At 37.8% G+C, this 19,066-nt stretch overlaps 1 protein-coding gene across 1 annotated transcript; it reads right to left on the bottom strand.

The window, feature by feature from the left end:
• Positions 1-206: 206 nt before the first annotated feature.
• LOC112867257 (NKG2-A/NKG2-B type II integral membrane protein-like) lies at positions 207-18,519 on the bottom strand. The gene is made up of 6 exons (XM_086714088.1): positions 18,223-18,519; positions 17,825-17,902; positions 17,309-17,362; positions 16,609-16,760; positions 1,010-1,113; positions 207-776 (listed from the first exon to the last, which is right to left on the bottom strand). Exons 1-6 carry the CDS (start codon positions 18,407-18,409, stop codon positions 656-658), a joined length of 696 nt encoding a protein of 231 aa, XP_086570214.1. The 5' UTR covers positions 18,410-18,519; the 3' UTR covers positions 207-655.
• Positions 18,520-19,066: the final 547 nt, after the last annotated feature.

Below are 19,066 nucleotides of genomic sequence, written 5' to 3'. Positions count from 1 at the left end.
TGTTGTAAACCTAAAATTACACTAAAAACCATCTCTTAAAAATATGCAGAGAAAATGATTGTATGGCTTTTTAAAAATTTTTTTTAATATATGAAATTTATTGTCAAATTGGTTTCCATACAACACCCAGTGTCATCCCAAAAGGTGCCCTCCTCAATACCCATCACCCACCCTCCCCTCCCTCCCACCCCCCATCAACCCTCAGTTTGTTCTCAGTTTTTAACAGTCTCTTATGCGTTGGCTCTCTCCCACTCTAACCTCTTTTTTTTTTTTTCCTTCCTCTCCCCCATGGGTTTCTGTTAGGTTTCTCAGGATCCACATAAGAGTGAAACCATATGGTATCTGTTTTTCTCTGTATGGCTTATTTCACTTAGCATCACACTCTCCAGTTCCATCCACGTTGCTACAAAAGGCCATATTTCATTTTTTCTCATTGCCACGTAGTATTCCATTGTGTATATAAACCACAATTTCTTTATCCATTCCTCAGTTGATGGACATTTAGGCTCTTTCCATAATTTGGCTATTGTTGAGAGTGCTGCTATAAACATTGGGGTACAAGTGCCCCTATGCATCAGTACTTGTATGGCTTTTAAAGTAATGAGAGATGTATTCTTTATAAATGATGAAATAGCATTATGCCAAAATGAAGCAACTAACATGCCTGGTGCTTACAAACATACAGTCTCATTCCAAAGCAGGGTGCAAAACTAATTTGTTTAAAATAAAAAGGGAAATATGGGCATTTCTTGTCACTCTCTGAAGATAATGACAACCTGAAATAGAAAGAATTATACCTCATTAATCTTAACAATATATACCAGGGTATTTTGTTGAATAAGCCATTAACTTGACTAATAGTTATATACGTCAATCTGAATATTTCCCATACTATTCTTCTATGGAAAAACATCAACAACTCTGTTTATCTGATTCTACACATATTGCTCTGTTTCTTTCAAAGATTAATCCTTTAAGGCATAAAATACAAAGTTGTCAAGAAACTTACACTTTGGAAGAAAATGTTAAGGCTTTTGGCTGCACAGATGAACTATGATGGCTTTTCTGGGAGCCTCTAATCCATATAGTATAAGAGAGTAATTTCGACAAAAACTATGAGAAAATAAATTTCATTAGAAGTCAAATACAAGTTCTTATACTCAATTAATTCTGTAAAAGCAAATAAAAGTTCATCTTTTCTTCCTTTATAGAAGCTTTCAAATTATAATATAATGTTATGCACTGGACACTAAAGTATAAAATTATCTTAGTAGGACTAAGTGAAGAGGACAAACTGACCGTGAAAACAATTTCAGAGTTTAGAAAATGGATCACAGGTTAATAACTTATGAAATATGTACATTGGAAAAAATCCTGGAGATTCAAGTCAGAAGCACATTTGTCATCTTCTCGCCTAGGATGCTCCCGTGCCTCCCCACCTGCCCACCCCTGGCTCAGTGATAAGAAGACTGAAGCTGTTACAACTGGGAGAAGTTGCAAAGAGCAAGGGTGCTGGGAGACCTGATCAGCACTGGGGATGGGGACAGGTACCCATTGATGTTTCAGCTCCAAGTGCTGATTTTGCTCGGTAATGATGAAGAAAACCCATTCTTGTCCTGGTCAGAGCTTGCGGTGTTTGTGTCAAGCACTGTGAGCCCCATAAATACAATGCAAAGATACCGGATGTGAGAATATAATGGAAGAGTTGACATTGGCTCTCTAACACTCTTAGCTGATGGAGAAAATATGCGCAGATGGAGAGGAGACTAAGAGGAACCCAGGAGAATGTAAGAGCACAGGAGGTCAGAGAATTGGTAGTAAAGTTATGAACAGTCCCCTCCCACACTCAGGCACACGTGTGCAGACCTCACATTGTGGAAGGTGGAAGCCTACTGACCTGCAGTGTTTGAACACACCCTTTCTAAAAAAAAAAGCTAGTAATTAACATCAAAGCTACAAAGTCACATGGGCATAAAGTAAGCAATAAGAATTGGGAAAAATTGAACAAAACTATCAGCAGGGGGACTTTAGTGGAGAAGATTCTGCCATAAAGTTTTTGCACACAAAAAAATAGTAAATCTAGGGGTGTTGGGTGGCTTGTTGGTGAAGCATCCAGCTTCGGCTCGGGTCATGATCTCCCAGTTGGTGAGTTTAAGCCCTGCGTGGGGCTCTGTGCTGACAGCTCAGACCCTGGAGACTGTTTCAGACTCTGTGTCTCCCTCTCTCTCTGTCCTTCCCCTGCTCTCACACACACACACACACACACACACACACACTCTCTCTCTCTCTGTCTCAAAAATAAATAAAACATAAGAAAAAAATTAAAAATAATAAATCTAGGAAAAATTAAATAATGCGTGTTTCCTAAATGATATTTTATTTTATTTTATTTTATTTTTTTTTAACGTTTATTTATTTTTTTGGGACAGAGAGAGACAGAGCATGAACGGGGGAGGGGCAGAGAGAGAGGGAGACACAGAATCAGAAACAGGCTCCAGGCTCTGAGCCATCAGCCCAGAGCCCGACGCGGGGCTCAAACTCACGGACCGCGAGATCGTGACCTGGCTGAAGTCGGACGCTTAACCGACTGCGCCACCCAGGCGCCCCCTAAATGATATTTTAAAAAGTGTCTATCTAAAAGTTAAAAAATATGATGAGAAATTGGAAAATGTCTTCCAACAAAGGGAAAGCATAGGTCAATAGAAACTTCTACTGGGATAAGTTGTTGTACATATTACAAAAAAAAAGGATTTAAAAGTCTTATTTATTGTACATACTACAAAAAAGTATTTAAAAGTCATATTTATAAATATATGTAAACTACACAGAAAACTTAGTTGAAATAATTACATGAACATGTGATGGCAGAAATATAGCAAGTAGGAAAGATCAACAGAGAAATAAAACTATATGAAGAAACCACAGAGAATCTGAGTGAACAAATACATACCTGAAATGGAAAATTCACTGAATTTCCTCTACAGAAAATCTGGGATACGATAGAAAAGAACTGATGAAATTGGAGGAGTAACAAAATTTATTTATATCTTTGGATGAGACAGAAAAAAGAGAAGAATTTACAGAATTCAGAGACTTTCAAAACAGTATCAGGAAAGCCAGCATAGGTCTAAGTAGTATATGAGAACAGCAGAGGCAGAAAAAAACAGGACAATAATCATAAAGTGCAATGAATGAACACCTTACTAATATCATTTAAAATATTTATAGACACCAGAAACTTAGCAAACTGCTAACAGAATGAACACGTACAAATCCATGTCTCATGACATCATAATGAAATGACCAAAGAACACTGGCAAATACAGACGAAGAAATACACTTGAGGGAAGAGAGTGGATTGTGAAGTCACTTAAGTCAGTGTGAAAATCAGGGATGGGTGACACGTCTTCCATCTCCATCAGCCTTATGCCGCATTATCTACCACAGAATCCATACCCCTGCCCTGCACACTAGTTCCGACTGGAACGGGATACAAGCAGCAAGATGAAGGAACAGAAAGAGACAGACCCTAAACCCCCCATGGAAACAATCCCTTAAAAATATCCAGACACAAACCATGTATAATCAGTCTAATCAGTTTTGATAAAGGTACCAGGACCATTCAGTAGGGAAAGACAGAATCATTCAAAAAGGGTGTTTGGAAACTGGCTACTCACATGCAGAAGAATGAGGCTGGATGTTTACATTTACACCACACACTAAAATTAACTCAAAATGGACTAAAGACATAAATGTAAGTTGTAAACCTATAAACTTCCTCAGAGAAAAAATGGGGGAATATAAACAACATTGCATTTGGCAACGATTTCTTGGCTATGCCACCAAAACCACAGAGCACAAAGGAAAAGTCCATTGTAGACAAATGGGCGATATCAACCTAAAACATTACTGTGCATTAAAGGGAATGATCAACAATGAAAAGACAGAGTGGAAAAAACACTTGCAAATCATATATCAAAGAAGGGAATCATATCTAAAATATATAAGGAATCTACAAGTCACTAACGACAACAACAAACACTGAAAACACAAAGCAAAAATGGGAAAAGAAATTAAATAGGCATATTTCCAAGGAAACATACAAATGGTGAAAAATCATATGGAAAGATGCTCAATATCGCTAATGATCAAAGAAATGCAAATCAAATCACCATGAGTTGTCTCCTCATACTCATTAGGATGGATGCTATAAAAAAAAATGTGTCAGGACGACTGGGTGGCTCAGCTGGTTACGATCTGACTCTTGGTTTTGGCTCACGTCATTGTCTCACAGTTTTTGGATTTGAGCCCCACATTGGGCTCTGTGTTGATGGCGCAAAGCTGGCTTCAGTTGCTCTCTCCCTCCCTCCCTCTACACCTCCAGTGCGCGCTCTCTCTCTCTCTCTCTCTCTGTCTCTCCCTCTCTCAAATAAATAAATACATATTTTTAAAAAATGTTTCAGTGTGGAGGTAGAAAAGGAGGAGACTCACACACTGTTGTTGGGAATGTAAATCGGTCAACCGTTATGAAGAAGTGTATGGAGCTTCTTCAAGAAATTAAAAATGCAATTACCACATGGATCAGCAATCCCACATGGAGGAAACTAAAAGAATTGAAAGCAAGATCTCGATGATAGGTGCACACCCATGCTCAGTGCAGCATTATTCATAACAGCCACGTGATAGAAGCAGCCCAAATGTCCACTGATGGATGAATGGAGAAAGAAAGCGTAGTATACACATAACACTGTAATATTATTCAGCCAGAAAAAGGAAGGAAATCCTACCACCTACTACAATATGGATGAGACTCCAGGACATTATGCTAAGTGAAATAAGCCAGTCATACATACGAAGTAAAAATAAGACTGTATGATTCCACTTATATGAAGTATCCAAAGTAGTAAAAGTGATAGACAGAACAAGTAGAAGAGTGATTGCTCAGGGTTGAGGGGAAAGAGGAAAAGGGGAATTATTGTTCAGTGAGTTGAGTTCCAGTTTTACAAGCAGAAAGTTCTAGATACCTTTTGGGCAACAATGTGATAGCACTCCTAGCCTGTGTGCTTAAATTGGTAAGGTGCATCATCTAGTTAAGGCAAGCGTAAGATGCGAGATAGTGTAAGATTCCCACTATATGACAATTTCGAAAAAGCAAAATTATACAGACAGTAAATACATCAGTGGTTGACAGGGTTTAGGGGGAAGGAAGGATGGATAGGGGGAGCAGAGAGGATTTTGAAGGAAGTGAAACTCTTCTGTATAACTCCATAATGGTTGATACGTGTCATTCTATACGTCTCCAAACTCCTAAAATGCACAACATCAAGAGTAAACCTAGACCACCCCACTGAGGGCTTTTGCAAATGAGAGAGTCCATGAACTGCTCCTGCATTGACACATAGGAGGGGAATACAGCATATATCGGTGCTATGTCTGAGTTTTGCTACGAACCTAAAACCGCTCTAAGAAAGTAGTCGATTTTTTGAACGTGGGTAATGCGGTAGATTTATGTTATGTGGGCTTTTATTTTGCAACAGCTGAAAAATAAAATGAAAGGCAAACAAACAGAAAGAAGTGATCTTGACAAAAAGCAAGGGAAAAACAACTCATTATATTTAGGAAAATAGGAATGTGATTAAAAGAGGAGTTTTCACCAGAAAAATACTGGAAAAAAAAAAAAAACAAAACAAAGCAAACCCACTCCCTGCACACACACAGGAAAAAAAAAAAAAAACAAAAACAAACAAACAAAAAAAAAAACAACACCCGTCAAACAAGAATTATAAATTCAGCAAAACAGTCTTTCACAGAAGAAGATACACAAAGACCCCACATCAAACACAAAACCAAACAGGGTTTCTACTTAGGACACCTGCTTTCCAACAATGTCCTTCAAGCTTCAAGTAAATGACGCTAGATGGTAATGCATATCCACAAGAAAGAATAGAGATCAGCAGGAATGATACATATGTCGGTAAAATTTACAATCTCTGTGTGTATTTTCCTTTCTGAGTAGCTTTAAAAGATAAGATATTTGAGGCCATAATTATAGCAGTCACTGTATGGTGGGATCTATAGCATAAACCTTATAGTTTTTAGCATTTGTTCCTTTTTGTGGTGGAGTCTCCACAAATGCTTCATTTCAGGGACCCAATATGAAATCATGAAAGCAGAGAAGGTAAAGATGTGAACCATTTGTGTTCAGAAACCAGGGCTAGCTTTCTTCAGGACAGCACTGTTAGAAGTACATGTTTCTCATTCTCTCTGAAAGTAGGTTGTTCCTTATGAAACCTTTCCTAAGCCGAGGTGGTATAAATTGAAAAAGCAAGTATCATTAATTCACATGGGAAGATTGTTGAGCTTTCCCCGATGCAAAAAATAACCAGCGCCCAAAAACCCAAATCACAAAAGATACCCTCCCTTAGGCTTTTCTGACACCTCAAAACACACCTTGTGAGTGGATGCACAAAATAAATTGAGATGAAGCACAGACACTCAAAAATACAGTTCAAACTTCTGCTTGATACTGATATACAGAGTATATAGTTTCTGAGAAATGACAGGACGAATCTTGCCGCTTGGGGTGTGAGCTGACACTAACAGTAAAACCAGTACTGAGCACAATTTCCACTTTTCGCCTTTTCTCCTAAAAACAAAAGTCCCCTTCAGATTTCTCCTCTTCAGCAAAAACTGGTACTGATGTCGTTCTTTCACAAGAGCAAAGTGATGTCATGAAACTTTTTGGAAAGTTGAAGCATACCCGTAACACGTGGTGGGAACGGAGCTATGTTAGTGTTAATTTAATATATTTTGTCGGAAATTAGTCAGGATTAATGTGACGTAGATGACAATCAGTTAATGATACACGTATAAAGAGGGCCATCAGCAAGAAGGAGACCGAGGAGGCCGTAATGCTCATCTGCCCACAAAATCAATCGGAACAATAAACCAACAACGTCAAGCTAAACACGGCTCAGGGAAAGCTCTAGACAACAAAGAAGTCGCAAAAATCAGGTGCTAATCAAATCAAATCAGGTGCAAATCATTTTTGGCACCTAGTGCCAAAAATCAGGTGCTGATCAAAAATCCAGGATGGTCCCGTGGAAAGTAAAGGAAGCATTTTGCCTGCATCACCCAACCCTCCAGCTGAGAGCCACTTGGCTCCTGGAGGAATGCCCTCTGGGGGAGTCACCTCATGGAGAGAAGGGGAGCAGGAGAACCCAGCAAGCTTCAACTATGTGCATGTGTTCAGCTTTTGCAGCAGAGGCACCTCACCAATGCTGATCCCACTTCATGCACCAGCCCAGAGTGCCCCCTCTACACCTATTCTCAGGGGCTGGAGCTGTTGCAACAGTGAGGGTTGCCTTGAGGGGCTCTTCTCTTAGGGATTGGTTGCCATAGCTCCTCGTCTGTAGGAGACTAGAGCTGCCTCTGATTTTTGCCCACTCCTGTCCTAGTTGGGGCTTTGTCTCACACTACCGGGGCTGTTTCCTGACCCCAACGTCTTAATATGGGCCTTAGCTGCAACTAGTGGTGCATATGTTGCTGCCCTGAGCCCCACTCACCATGTTCCATTTTATGACCCTGTGTCTTCATTGTAAAGGATGCTCCAACACCAAAACCTCCCAGGCCTTGACTCTGAACTGCCATAGCTAACACCCGAAGACTTTTCTCCGCCTATGGTAGCTCAAGGCTCTGACCCAGCATTGGTAGGCCAAGTCACCACTGCCTTGAGCCCCATCTCTTCGGTCCCACTGTAGGGCTCAGACGCTTCATTGCTGCTACTATACTGCTGCATCCCAAGACACTTTCAGTTTCCACATGACCACTTAAGCTGTCATTCGAGGCCATGTGGCTAGAGGTCTGTGTCCAGATCCCTGGGTCCTGATACATGGCTTTAACAAACCACGAATGGATCATTCTGCTGCTCTCTAGTGACTGCCACTTGGGACAGACTTGAACCTTTGACTCACCGTCCCCACTATATGTTGCTACCACACGCTGACCACTGGCTCCAAGCCACCACTGTACCTTGTCATCCAGGGCCTGTGTGACTGCTATATTCCTGTGCCAGTCAGCGTTACAACAGTGAGCCCCTGAGACCCAGGTATAGTTGCCATGGAATATCTACACATGTCACCTCCCTAGTGCCACAGCCACAACAAGTGAACTTATGTACCAAGACCCAGTTGTTATGGTAGTTCCATGTGGTGCCTGGTCTTGGGCAACAGCTTCAAAAGTGCTTTGAGGGCTCTGAGGTCAGCATGCCATGCCAGACACCAAAAAGGAACATCTCACAAGATCTTCTTCCCATAGAATGACAGAAGAAAGCGGGATGACATTTTGAAAGTGGTCAAAGGGAAACAAACAGTCAACCAAAAATACCTTAATCAGCAAATCTGTCATTTAGAAATGAAGAAAAGATAAAGACTTTCCCAGCATCCTAGAGGGCGGTGTGTCAATGTATCGACACTTGCCCCATATTGCAGTCAGGGGAAAGCAGCAGAATGAGGCCTGTGGTGGTTAAGGTCAGGTGTCAGAAGAAATTAGACCTGCCCTATGCAAATGTTAAAGGGCATTCATTAAGCTGAAACTAAGAGACAAAAATTGGTCACATAAAACATATAAAAAATATAAAATCACCGGGAGAGACAAAAGGGAAAAGATCCTTGACTTAGGTAATGGTTAGGTAATGAACTCAGGGATAAGCCCTCAAAATCACAGGCAACAAAAACTAAAATAAAAAAAGCAGGACTGCTTTAAATGAAAGACCTTCTGCCCAGCAAAGGAAAGAATCAAATAATTGAGAGATCATGGACAGAAGAGAAGAAAATATCTGGAATCCAATATCAGAGAAGGGGCTAATATCACATGTATATAAAGAACACAAACAATGAAATAAAAGCAAAGAAAGAAATCTAATATAAAAATGGGCCAAGGGACTCAGTATACATTTTTCTGAAGACATGCAAATGGCCAATAGGTACATGAAAGGTGCTCAAAATCACTGATCAGGGTAATACAAATCGAAACCACAATGAGATATCACCTCACAGCTGTAAGAGGCTCTTTCCAAAAGATAAGAGAGAATTAATGTGGTGAGGATGTGAAGAAAATGAAATCCTTTGGGGGAAATGTAAACTGGTGCTGCCACAAAGGAAAATAGTATGGCAGTTTTTCAGTAATGTCACTTTTACATACGTATTTAAAGGAACTGATCAGTGGGGCACCTGGGTGGCTCCTAAGGTTGAGTGTTCGACTTTGGCTTTGGTCATAATCTTGTTTGTGGGTTCAAGTCCCCTATTGGGCTCTGTGCTGAAGCTCCAAGCCTGGAATGTGCTTTGGATTCTGTGTCTCCCTGTCTCTCTGACCCTCCCACTCCTCTCAAAAATAAATAAACATTAAACATTTTTCAAAATAAATAAAGGCACTGATCAGCTCCTCAAAGGTCTATCTGCACACCCATGCTCATTGCAACATTATTCCCAATAGCCGAGAAATGAAAGGAACCTAAGTATCTGCCAACTGACATATAATTAAAGAAAGTGTGGTATATATACACGTACATACCCATATACACACACATACACACACAAACACTGAAATATTATTTAAGCAGGTAACAGAAGAAAATCTTGCCATTTGTGGGCAAATGGAAGGGCCTTGAAGGCATTATGTTGAGTGACAAAAATAAGACAGAGAGAGACAAATATTGTATTCCCTTACATAGGAAATCTAAAAAACTGAACTGGTAAAAACAAAGAGTAGAATGTGTTTATCAGGAGTTGGGGGTTGGGGGGTTTCGGAAGATATTTAAGAATACAAATTAACGGGGCTCCTGGGTGGCTTAGTCAATTAAGCACCCAACTTTGGCTCAGGTCATGATCTCACGGTTTCTGAGTTTGAGTCTCATGTCGGGTTCTGTGCTGACCGCTCAGAGCCTGGAGCTTTCTTCACATTCTGTGTGTGTGTGTCTCTCTCTCTGACCCTCACGCACTCATGTCTGTCTGTCTGTCTCTCTCTCTCAAAAAATAAACATTAAAAAAATTTCTTAAAGAATACAAAATTATAACTAGCAGATAACAATTGCTGGAGGTCTAATATGCAATGTAGTGATTACAGACAACATTACTGTTTTATAAACTTTGAAGTTGCTGAGACTAATTCTTAGCTGTCCTCAACACACACAAAGAATGATAAACATGTGACATGACAAAGGTGTTACCTAACATGGCCACAGTAGTCATATGGCAATACATAAACTTATCAAAGGAACACACTGTAGACCTTAAATGTATACAAGGTTAGACGTCAATTTCATCTCCATAAAAACAAGCAAAAGATATGTAATACCTACCACTCCTACTAAGGAAAAAGCTTAAGAATATAGCTAAGACATCAATAGAGGAATTAAAATGGAACTCTAATATATGTTTAATACAAACGATATCATGCAAATGGAAAAAGAAAACAAGACATAAATATAGAGTAAATAGCGAATGGTATACTTAAATCCAACTATCCCAGTAATTGCATTCATGTGAATTAAATAAATATTCCAATTATAAAATAGAAAGTGTCATTCTGAATAAAAGAGTAGCATCCATCTATATGCTCCCTGTAATGGACACATGGTAGATTCAAAGGCAAAATTGGAGAAAATAAAAGGATACCAAAAAAATAGACCCTACAAGGAGTAATCAGAAATGGCCAATAACAAAGCCAATATTCTAATGACAAAGTAAGTGTTAAAACAAGAAATATTGGTAGAAATTAAAAGAAACATTTCAAAATGTTAAGGCTGTCAATATGAGGAAGATAAAACAATTATAAACATAACATTATTCACCTAACAACAGAATCCTTAAACACATGGAATAGAAATGACAGAATTAGAAGGATAAATAGACAATTCAATGAGTTTAGTTGAAGACTGAAACCTTTTCCTTCAGGAAGACCAGCTATTCACAAAATCAGGAAGACTAAGGAAGACTGTCAAAATACTAGGAACTAGCTTGACGTAACTGACGTACATAGGAAGAGTTCCAGGTCATCGATAAGCATCAAAAATTTTGAGGATGGAAATATTCAAAGTATTTTCTCTGAAGACAAAGAAATCAAAGAGAAGAAACAATGGAAAGAAATCCAGGAACACGTGGAAAGTGATAGACTTCTGAAAAATTTACCTTTCAAAGATGAAATCTTTGAAAATATCTTGTGCCGGATGACAGAAATTACCTTGTACTGGTTGATAATAAACTGAGAATACATCATAACTGTTAGGATGAAACTAAAGTCGGGTAGAGACAATTTTGACCTTCGTCAATTACGCTACAAAGGAAGAACATTATAAATGCATGGTCTAAGTTGCTTCCCTCTCAAGAAGCAAGAAGAGAAGGGCCACTTAAGGTTATAGAAGGAAGAAATGATACACATACGTTTAGCTAAAACCTGACTGTAAAAGATGTGTAGTAGAATAAATCAAAGAAGCCCCAAATGGATCAATACCCAAATATCCAAGAATGTCAGCAATAGAATCAGTGAATACATTTTAGTAGAATCCGACAACAGAACAACAAAGAGATGTGGACAATTTACAACCGGTGCAGCTATAGGGATGAATCACACAAGTTTACCTTCACCTGAAAATGCCAAAAATACAATATGCATACCGTATGATTCCATGTATATAGACCGTTTTTAAAATGCAGAAAAGAACTTGTTAGTGGCATTTTGCAATGCTGGTAATATTCATTTTCTCATTCCATGCAATGGTCACACTGAAAACTCAGCCCGTCTATTGGCATGTATAGCTGTGATCCATCTGTATGTACATTATACCACAATAAAAACTATCAGAGGAGAATATTATGAAGAAACGCAAATATATTTAAATGTGATTCCTCTGATGAAGAAGGCACCTGAAAAAACTAATATTTATTCTCATTTTTAAAAAGCCTTTAGAAAGGGGCACCTGGGTGGTTCCATTGGTTGAGCATCCAACTCTTGATTTTGGCTCAGGTCATGATCTCAATTTGTGAGTTGCAGCCCTGCATTGGGCTCTGTGTTGACAGCGGGAACCTGCTTGGAATTTTCTCTCTCTTCCTTTCCCTCTCTCTGTCCCTCTCCTGTCCACTTCCCTCTCACACAAAATAAATAAATAAATGTAAACATTTTAAAAAAACTTTAGAAAGATACAAATGAATAGGAAACATCCAGGAAGATCCTGAATAGATAAAATAACTCTGAAAATGAACTTGTATAAACTCACCGTTTACCAAAGGACAATTTAGGGGGCAACTGGGTAGATCAGTCAGTTGTGCTCCTGCCTAGGTCATGATCGGATTGTTCCTGAGATGGAGCCCCAAGGCAGGCTCTGTGCTGACCCCCTGCCCCTCCCGCCATTTGCATTCTCACTGTCTCAAAATAAATACATAAACATTTAAAATAAAAAGGAAGGTCTTTTTTAAAAAAAATTAAGCTTTATTTATTTGTGTGTGAGTGTGAGAGACAGAGAGAAAGAGAGAGAGAGAGCGAGTTAGTGGAGGAGGAGCAGAGAGAGGGACACACAGAATCCAATGCAACCTCCAGGCTCTAGCAGTCAGCACAGAGCCTGACACAGGGCTCAAACCCATGAACCGCGAGATCATGACCTGAGCCAATGTTGGACGCCCAAATGACTGAGCCACCCAGTCACCCCCAAGAAAGTATTTAAATTATGAAACTAACATTAAAAAAAACATAAGGACACTAATTAAACACATGAGAAAGTGCAAAATTTGTACCCACACAATACGAAATTCAGATTTCCAAAAAATGCACATTCATTGGAATAGTATAGTCTTTTCAATAAAGGCTGTGGAAACAATGGAGTATTAAATACTATTAATAATTATATACTTTAAGTATAAAGTATTAAAATGCTCAAAATTGATCACACATAATTGAAAACAAAATCTTTCGAAAAAAATTTTTTTTAATGTTTATTCATTTTTTTTTAATTTTTTTTTTCAACTTTTATTTATTTTTGGGACAGAGAGAGACAGAGCATGAACGGGGGAGGGGCAGAGAGAGAGGGAGACACAGAATCGGAAACAGGCTCCAGGCTCTGAGCCATCAGCCCAGAGCCTGACGCGGGGCTCGAACCCATGGACCGCGAGATCGTGACCTGGCTGAAGTCGGACGCTTAACCGACTGCGCCACCCAGGCGCCCCTAATGTTTATTCATTTTTGAGACAGAGAGAGACAGAGCATGAATGGGGGAAGGGCAGAGAGAGAAGGAGACACAGAATCGGAAGCAGGCCCCGGGCTCCGAGCCATCAGCCCAGAGCCCCACGCGGGGCTCGAACTCACGGACCGCGAGATCGTGACCTGAACTGAAGTCCTACGCTTAACTGACTGAGCCACCCAGGCGCCCCGAAAACAAAATCTTTCAAGACGTATTATAAAAAGTGCATGACCTACAGTTGGGCAGAGATATTTTACACAAAATACCAAGAACACAATCCATAAAAGAAGAACTTGATGAAGTGTAGTTCATCAAGATAATGTCTGCTCTTTGAAGAGAAAAGAAGTCATAAACTTGTGAAGAAACATGTACAAATCATACATCTAATAAAAGGCTTGCCGCCAGGGTACGTAAAGAGTTCTCAAAATACAATGAAACAAAGTAAAAATATTACCAAAATATTTCTATAGATACTTCACCAAACACCATGTGGACATGGCCAATGAGTACAGGAAAAGATGCTCAACACCATTAGTCTTAGGAGCATTCAAATGAAAACCACCCCAGACCAAACTTTCTGTTCTGGAAAGATAGACTGGATAGACTTTTCCCTATTCCTCCCACCAATACAGCTACAATCCCTGGGTATTATTCCTAAGACAATATAGAGTCAGAAAGATAACGAGAAAGATGACAGATCCCAGCCCTGGAGACCCAAGGAATGACATGGTGGTGAGCTCTCCGGAATTTCCCTCTACCTCACATAGACTGGTGTCAGAGAGCCTAGCAAACCACAGACACCAACAGGTACACACCCAAGTCTCCAAAATATTTTTTCTCTCTGGTCAAAATGACAGATAAAAGGCATTCTAGAAAGGCAGAAAAGTTTTAGACACTAATTGGGTGATTCTAATAAAAAACCATTGACTATCCACCAAAAATATCAATAGGCATCCTAATCAAGACTTTGTCTGATAAAGGAAAACTAAGAAAATGTATCACCACCAGACCCCTCTGAAAGAACTCTTAAAGGGAATAAATGGTAAAAGAAGGTATTTTGGATCATAAGAAAGAGAGAAGAAAACTAAGAATAAAATTCTTACTAGGTTAATGGATTTTCCTTCACCTCCTGTGTTTTTGAAATTGTTTGATATTTGAAGCAAAATTATCAGTTGAAGCAAAATTATAAATTCCATGTGATTCTCAAAGTAAGTGGAGAAATAGAACACTTAGAGTATAATTGGGACATGGTAAGGGGTCATAAAGGCAAGTAAATCTCTACATTTTACTCAAACTTCTGTGGGTTGTGATGGACTGTATAGACCGTGATCTATGAATATATACTTCTCTATATAAAGATATATAATATCTATATTATTTATATAAAGTAGATTAGAGAATATGTATACATATATAACTTTATGTATATAAAATTATTGATGAAGAAAAGACCTACTTTGCTATAAATGATGCTCCATCACAGAGGTAATGATGTAGAAAAATATAACCTTCACTTTTATCTCAGCATCAGAAATATAGCATCACAAAAAATAAATTCTATTTGGATAATAAACCATAATTAAAAGTTAAAACATAAGTAAATAAAGAAAAAGGTAAATGCAGGAATATAATAGAGGAAATTACATTCATGAACTTTCGCTAACTCCTCAAATAGGTCCGTAATAATCATTGTAACACACAAAATGCTAAGTAGGACCATGGTAACATTAAAATTCTATTCATTCCAGAGAGAGAGAAAGGAAAATGAAGAAGGAGGTGGGGAAAAAGAAAAGAAAAGAAAATTGACCAAAGAAACTATACGGCTTAAGGTACAATGCTGAGTGAAATAAGTCAGTCAGAGAAGGACAGATATCATGTTTTCACTCATATGTGGATGTTGAGAAACTTAAGAATAGACCGTGGTGTAAGGGAAGGGGAAAAAAATAGTTACAAACAGAGAGGGAAGGAGGCAACCCACAAGACACTCTTAAATACAGAGAACAAACTAAGGGTGGATAGTGGGGTGGGGGATAGAAAAAATGGGTGGTGGGCATTGAGGAGGGCACTTGCTGGGATGAGCATTGGGTGTTGGATGTAAGCCAATTTGTCAATAAATTATATTTAAAATAAATAAATAAATAAATAAATAAATAAATAAATAAATAAATAAAAATTCTGATCATTAAAGACTCCAGTATGAGAGTGAAAATGCAGATGCAGGTATTTGCATCTTAAAAGCTCAAAAAAGAGATCATATCTGAAATATGACAAAGACTTCTAAGAAGTGAAAAGAAGACACCATCCTGGAGAAGTGGGCAAGAGACACAACCCAACACTTCTCATTCTCACAAAAGAGAAGAGCCTTGAGATTTACAACCCAGGAAAATGGTACTGTTTCTAACCATCAGAACTTTCAATTCATTTTTCTGAGACTGCTGAGCTTTGGATCAAAGGCCTATTTGGTACAACATATTTTACACCATAAAATAGAAAAATATAGGGATAATTTAGTATAGTGAAATATACACATATCTATGTGCAATTTCCTACTAATGCTTACAGGGAAGTGTAGTATAATTATACATAAATACAATCATTTTACATTTATACATCATTATTTTATTATGAAAACCATATTTATATTACATAGTTATAATATGTATATTATATATATTATGTAGTTATATATGTTATGTAGTTATATATATATGTAGGTATATATAATAAGTGATTATGATATGTTGAGGAAGACATAGAAAAGAATTTTCATAAAATTTTATTCATAATATCCACATATTAAAAAAAACTAAATTTCCGAGAATGGTTTTTAAAATGTCATATTCATATAAGACAGCAGTGAAATTTCACAAACTATAGACATATGTGTTTATATAGACCCATTACAGATAGTATCTGGGAGAGAAGGAAGACACACAGAAAAATGCACATTGAATGATTCCATTTATATAAAGCTCCAAATAAACAGAGATATTTCATAAAATGAAAATGGGCAGGCCTGATAAAGGCTCTAAACTTCTGTCTCATGATGTAATTTGTAACTGTGTGATTCTATTTTGTAATCAATTTGCACAATCGTATGCCTAGTTTCCTTGATGTGTTGTAAAATTAAATGTAAAGTTTATTTCAGGAAAAAGAGCATTTCTAGAAACACAGGTTTCTATGAAAAGTAAGACCTGGAAATTATCAAATGTACATTAAAAGTATAAAAATGTAAATAATGTGTCATAGAGTCAAACCATGGAATATTAGACTTTAAAATATGTAAACTATAAATACATATGTAACTATGGATGAACTCTACAAGCATAATATTAACTCACAAGCTTTTAACAGAATCTGGAAATATCTTGAAAACTTACCTTATCCTCTTCATCATCATAGTAGAGCAGGTTAGAGTTCATAGAAGCACAAGACGTCAAACTCTCGTTCCATGATTTTTCCTCAGTGCTAATGTAATAGCAGTTGTTGGAATACGTAACCCACTCTTTCAGACAATGACAACAGAGACACGCTGGAGAGAGATTATGAGATATTATCCAAAAAGCTTTGACTATTACAAAATGAAAATTTACATACTGTATATGGATACACATACATGTACATAACATATTCGTAGACCCTCACAAGCTGGTAAAATTAAAGCAAAACACACACACACACACACACACACACACACACACACACACACTCAGAGAAGAGTCAGGCTTTCATCCCCTAATTTATGTGCCCATATAAAGCAAACACAAAAATGTCCATCTCTACATGTCCTGAGAGTCAGTGAACAAAACCACCTTTATGGAATGATTTATCTTTTATCATGTTATAGGAGGAGGGAACGTGAGGCAATTGTTAACAACAGGTACGGTAATTTTAAATGAGTATTTCTTAGTGTTGTTGCCTGAGAAGTAATACTCTCCTATAATCATTATTTCTGAAAGTTCATTAGGCAATTTCCTAATTCACTTTTCCCAAAAGAATCTATTATCCTCTTTGCCTAGTTGAAGATAGAGCTAAAATAGACACGAAACTAATATCAGAACTTTGCAAGGGATGTTGTACCTTTGTGGATCCTTGTTTCCAGGGATGTTTTGTTCTGTTCTGGTCCTTCAGTAGCTAGAACATTAAAGCAATTCTCAAAAAACATAATATTCAATGAAATAAATCATAATAATTTGAGTTTCCTACTTTAAAATTGGGTGTGCTATTTTACCAGACAAATTTAATGAAGTAATGAACATGAGGGAGGAAATACTTCAAAAGATTAAAGAACCAAACCTCACCATCTCTTACAATATTTGGTTTAAGCAATCTCAAGAATTAATGCATATTTCACCATAAAGTCTCTTCTATGACTTGCCTTCGAGTTATTAAATCCAAATATATGTTTAATTCTCCCTAAATGTATTCTGTTATTTCTACTTTAGATAACCTCTAAATAATCATTCCACACTTAGAGCATGCATTAAAAATGCGTTAAAATGAGATAATAAATTCAAAGTATTTACACACTATGTCGAGGAACTAATGATCAGTAAGGTGAAATATTCCCTTTTAGTCATTCAAACACGTACTTACAGGGAATAACAGCTATTGTTACCACAGTGGACATCAAGACGAGGCAGAGGATTCCCAAGATACCGGCAATGAGCTTCTCTGGATATGAAGGTGAGTAGTAGGAAGAGAAAGGCAAACACTGAGAAAGGATGCCTGGAAACAATCATTTATGAGATATACAAGCAAGAGAACCGATAATGCACAGGAAATCACATACAATAACCTGCACCTCAAACCCATCACTATCATTGGAATCTTCTCTCAGAATATACCAAGGCATTCAATTCAATACCATATTCCAACCTCCAGCTCTGGTCCTCACAAATGAAAACTATGTGAAATCCTATTCTTTCCCCACACACCTGCACCCTACCTTCACATCCTAAAACAGATATACCTGCTTGTATTAAATGTTTTACCTTTGCAGGGAGAGTTCTTGCCATTCCCTTGAAGGTCCTGAGAAGCATTTTGAAGATTCAATTCTGCATAGGTTATCTCCTCCTCAGTTACTGGAATGGAACTTTTTGTGCCCTTAGGTTGCACTTGCTGTCTTTTTGAGCCCTTAGCATGATGGAGTTCCGCATAAGTCACGCCTTGGTTGTCCATGTCTGCAGCTGAGTAGTGTCAGCTACAATGTGGATGAAACTGCCCTGAAGGTCTTGATCAAGAGTGTGTGTCATGTGCTGACGACATTGCTAGTACAGTGACACTGGGTGGGGTGCAGGGTGAGGGATACTCCTCATTTGCAGTTGAATAATGTAAAATCTGGTACTAACTTCTACAGAGCTTGAAATAAGTGTTTCATGATAGAATAAATGTTTTTTATTTACAATAATAGCACAATAATACTGATTGGAAAACATGTAAGGCACTAAATTAGTGAAAAAGAAAGGAATTCATGAATAATAGTGTCCTCATTAACGTAAGATCAGATTCCACAGACATATTTCAACACTATGAGAATAACCAGGTTAAAATTAAAATGCTGTATTAGAAACAAAAGTGTTGCACCATTTTTTGACAATGTTAAAGCCATTATTGGTTAAAAATTAAGTGCTCTAAGATAGGAGAATATTATTTTTAGCACATGTAGGAATTTCCTGTTGCAAATGACTTTTATTTGTGGTTTTAAATTGTGTTTCTAAAAAGTAATGCAGTACTATCAAAATGATATTTTATTTTGAACATCTGGTTAGTTCTGAGAATTGTTAAATTTTAGAAGAAATATTTCATATGTTGCAAAATGTTACATGGCACAATAAG

The sequence above is a fragment of the Puma concolor genome, chromosome B4 (assembly GCF_028749965.1).
Source record: "Puma concolor isolate L17-30 chromosome B4, mPumCon1.1.hap2, whole genome shotgun sequence".
NCBI lineage: Eukaryota > Metazoa > Chordata > Mammalia > Carnivora > Felidae > Puma > Puma concolor.
The sequence above is the reverse complement of the archived record's forward strand: the minus strand, read 5'-3'. Positions and strand labels throughout refer to the sequence as shown.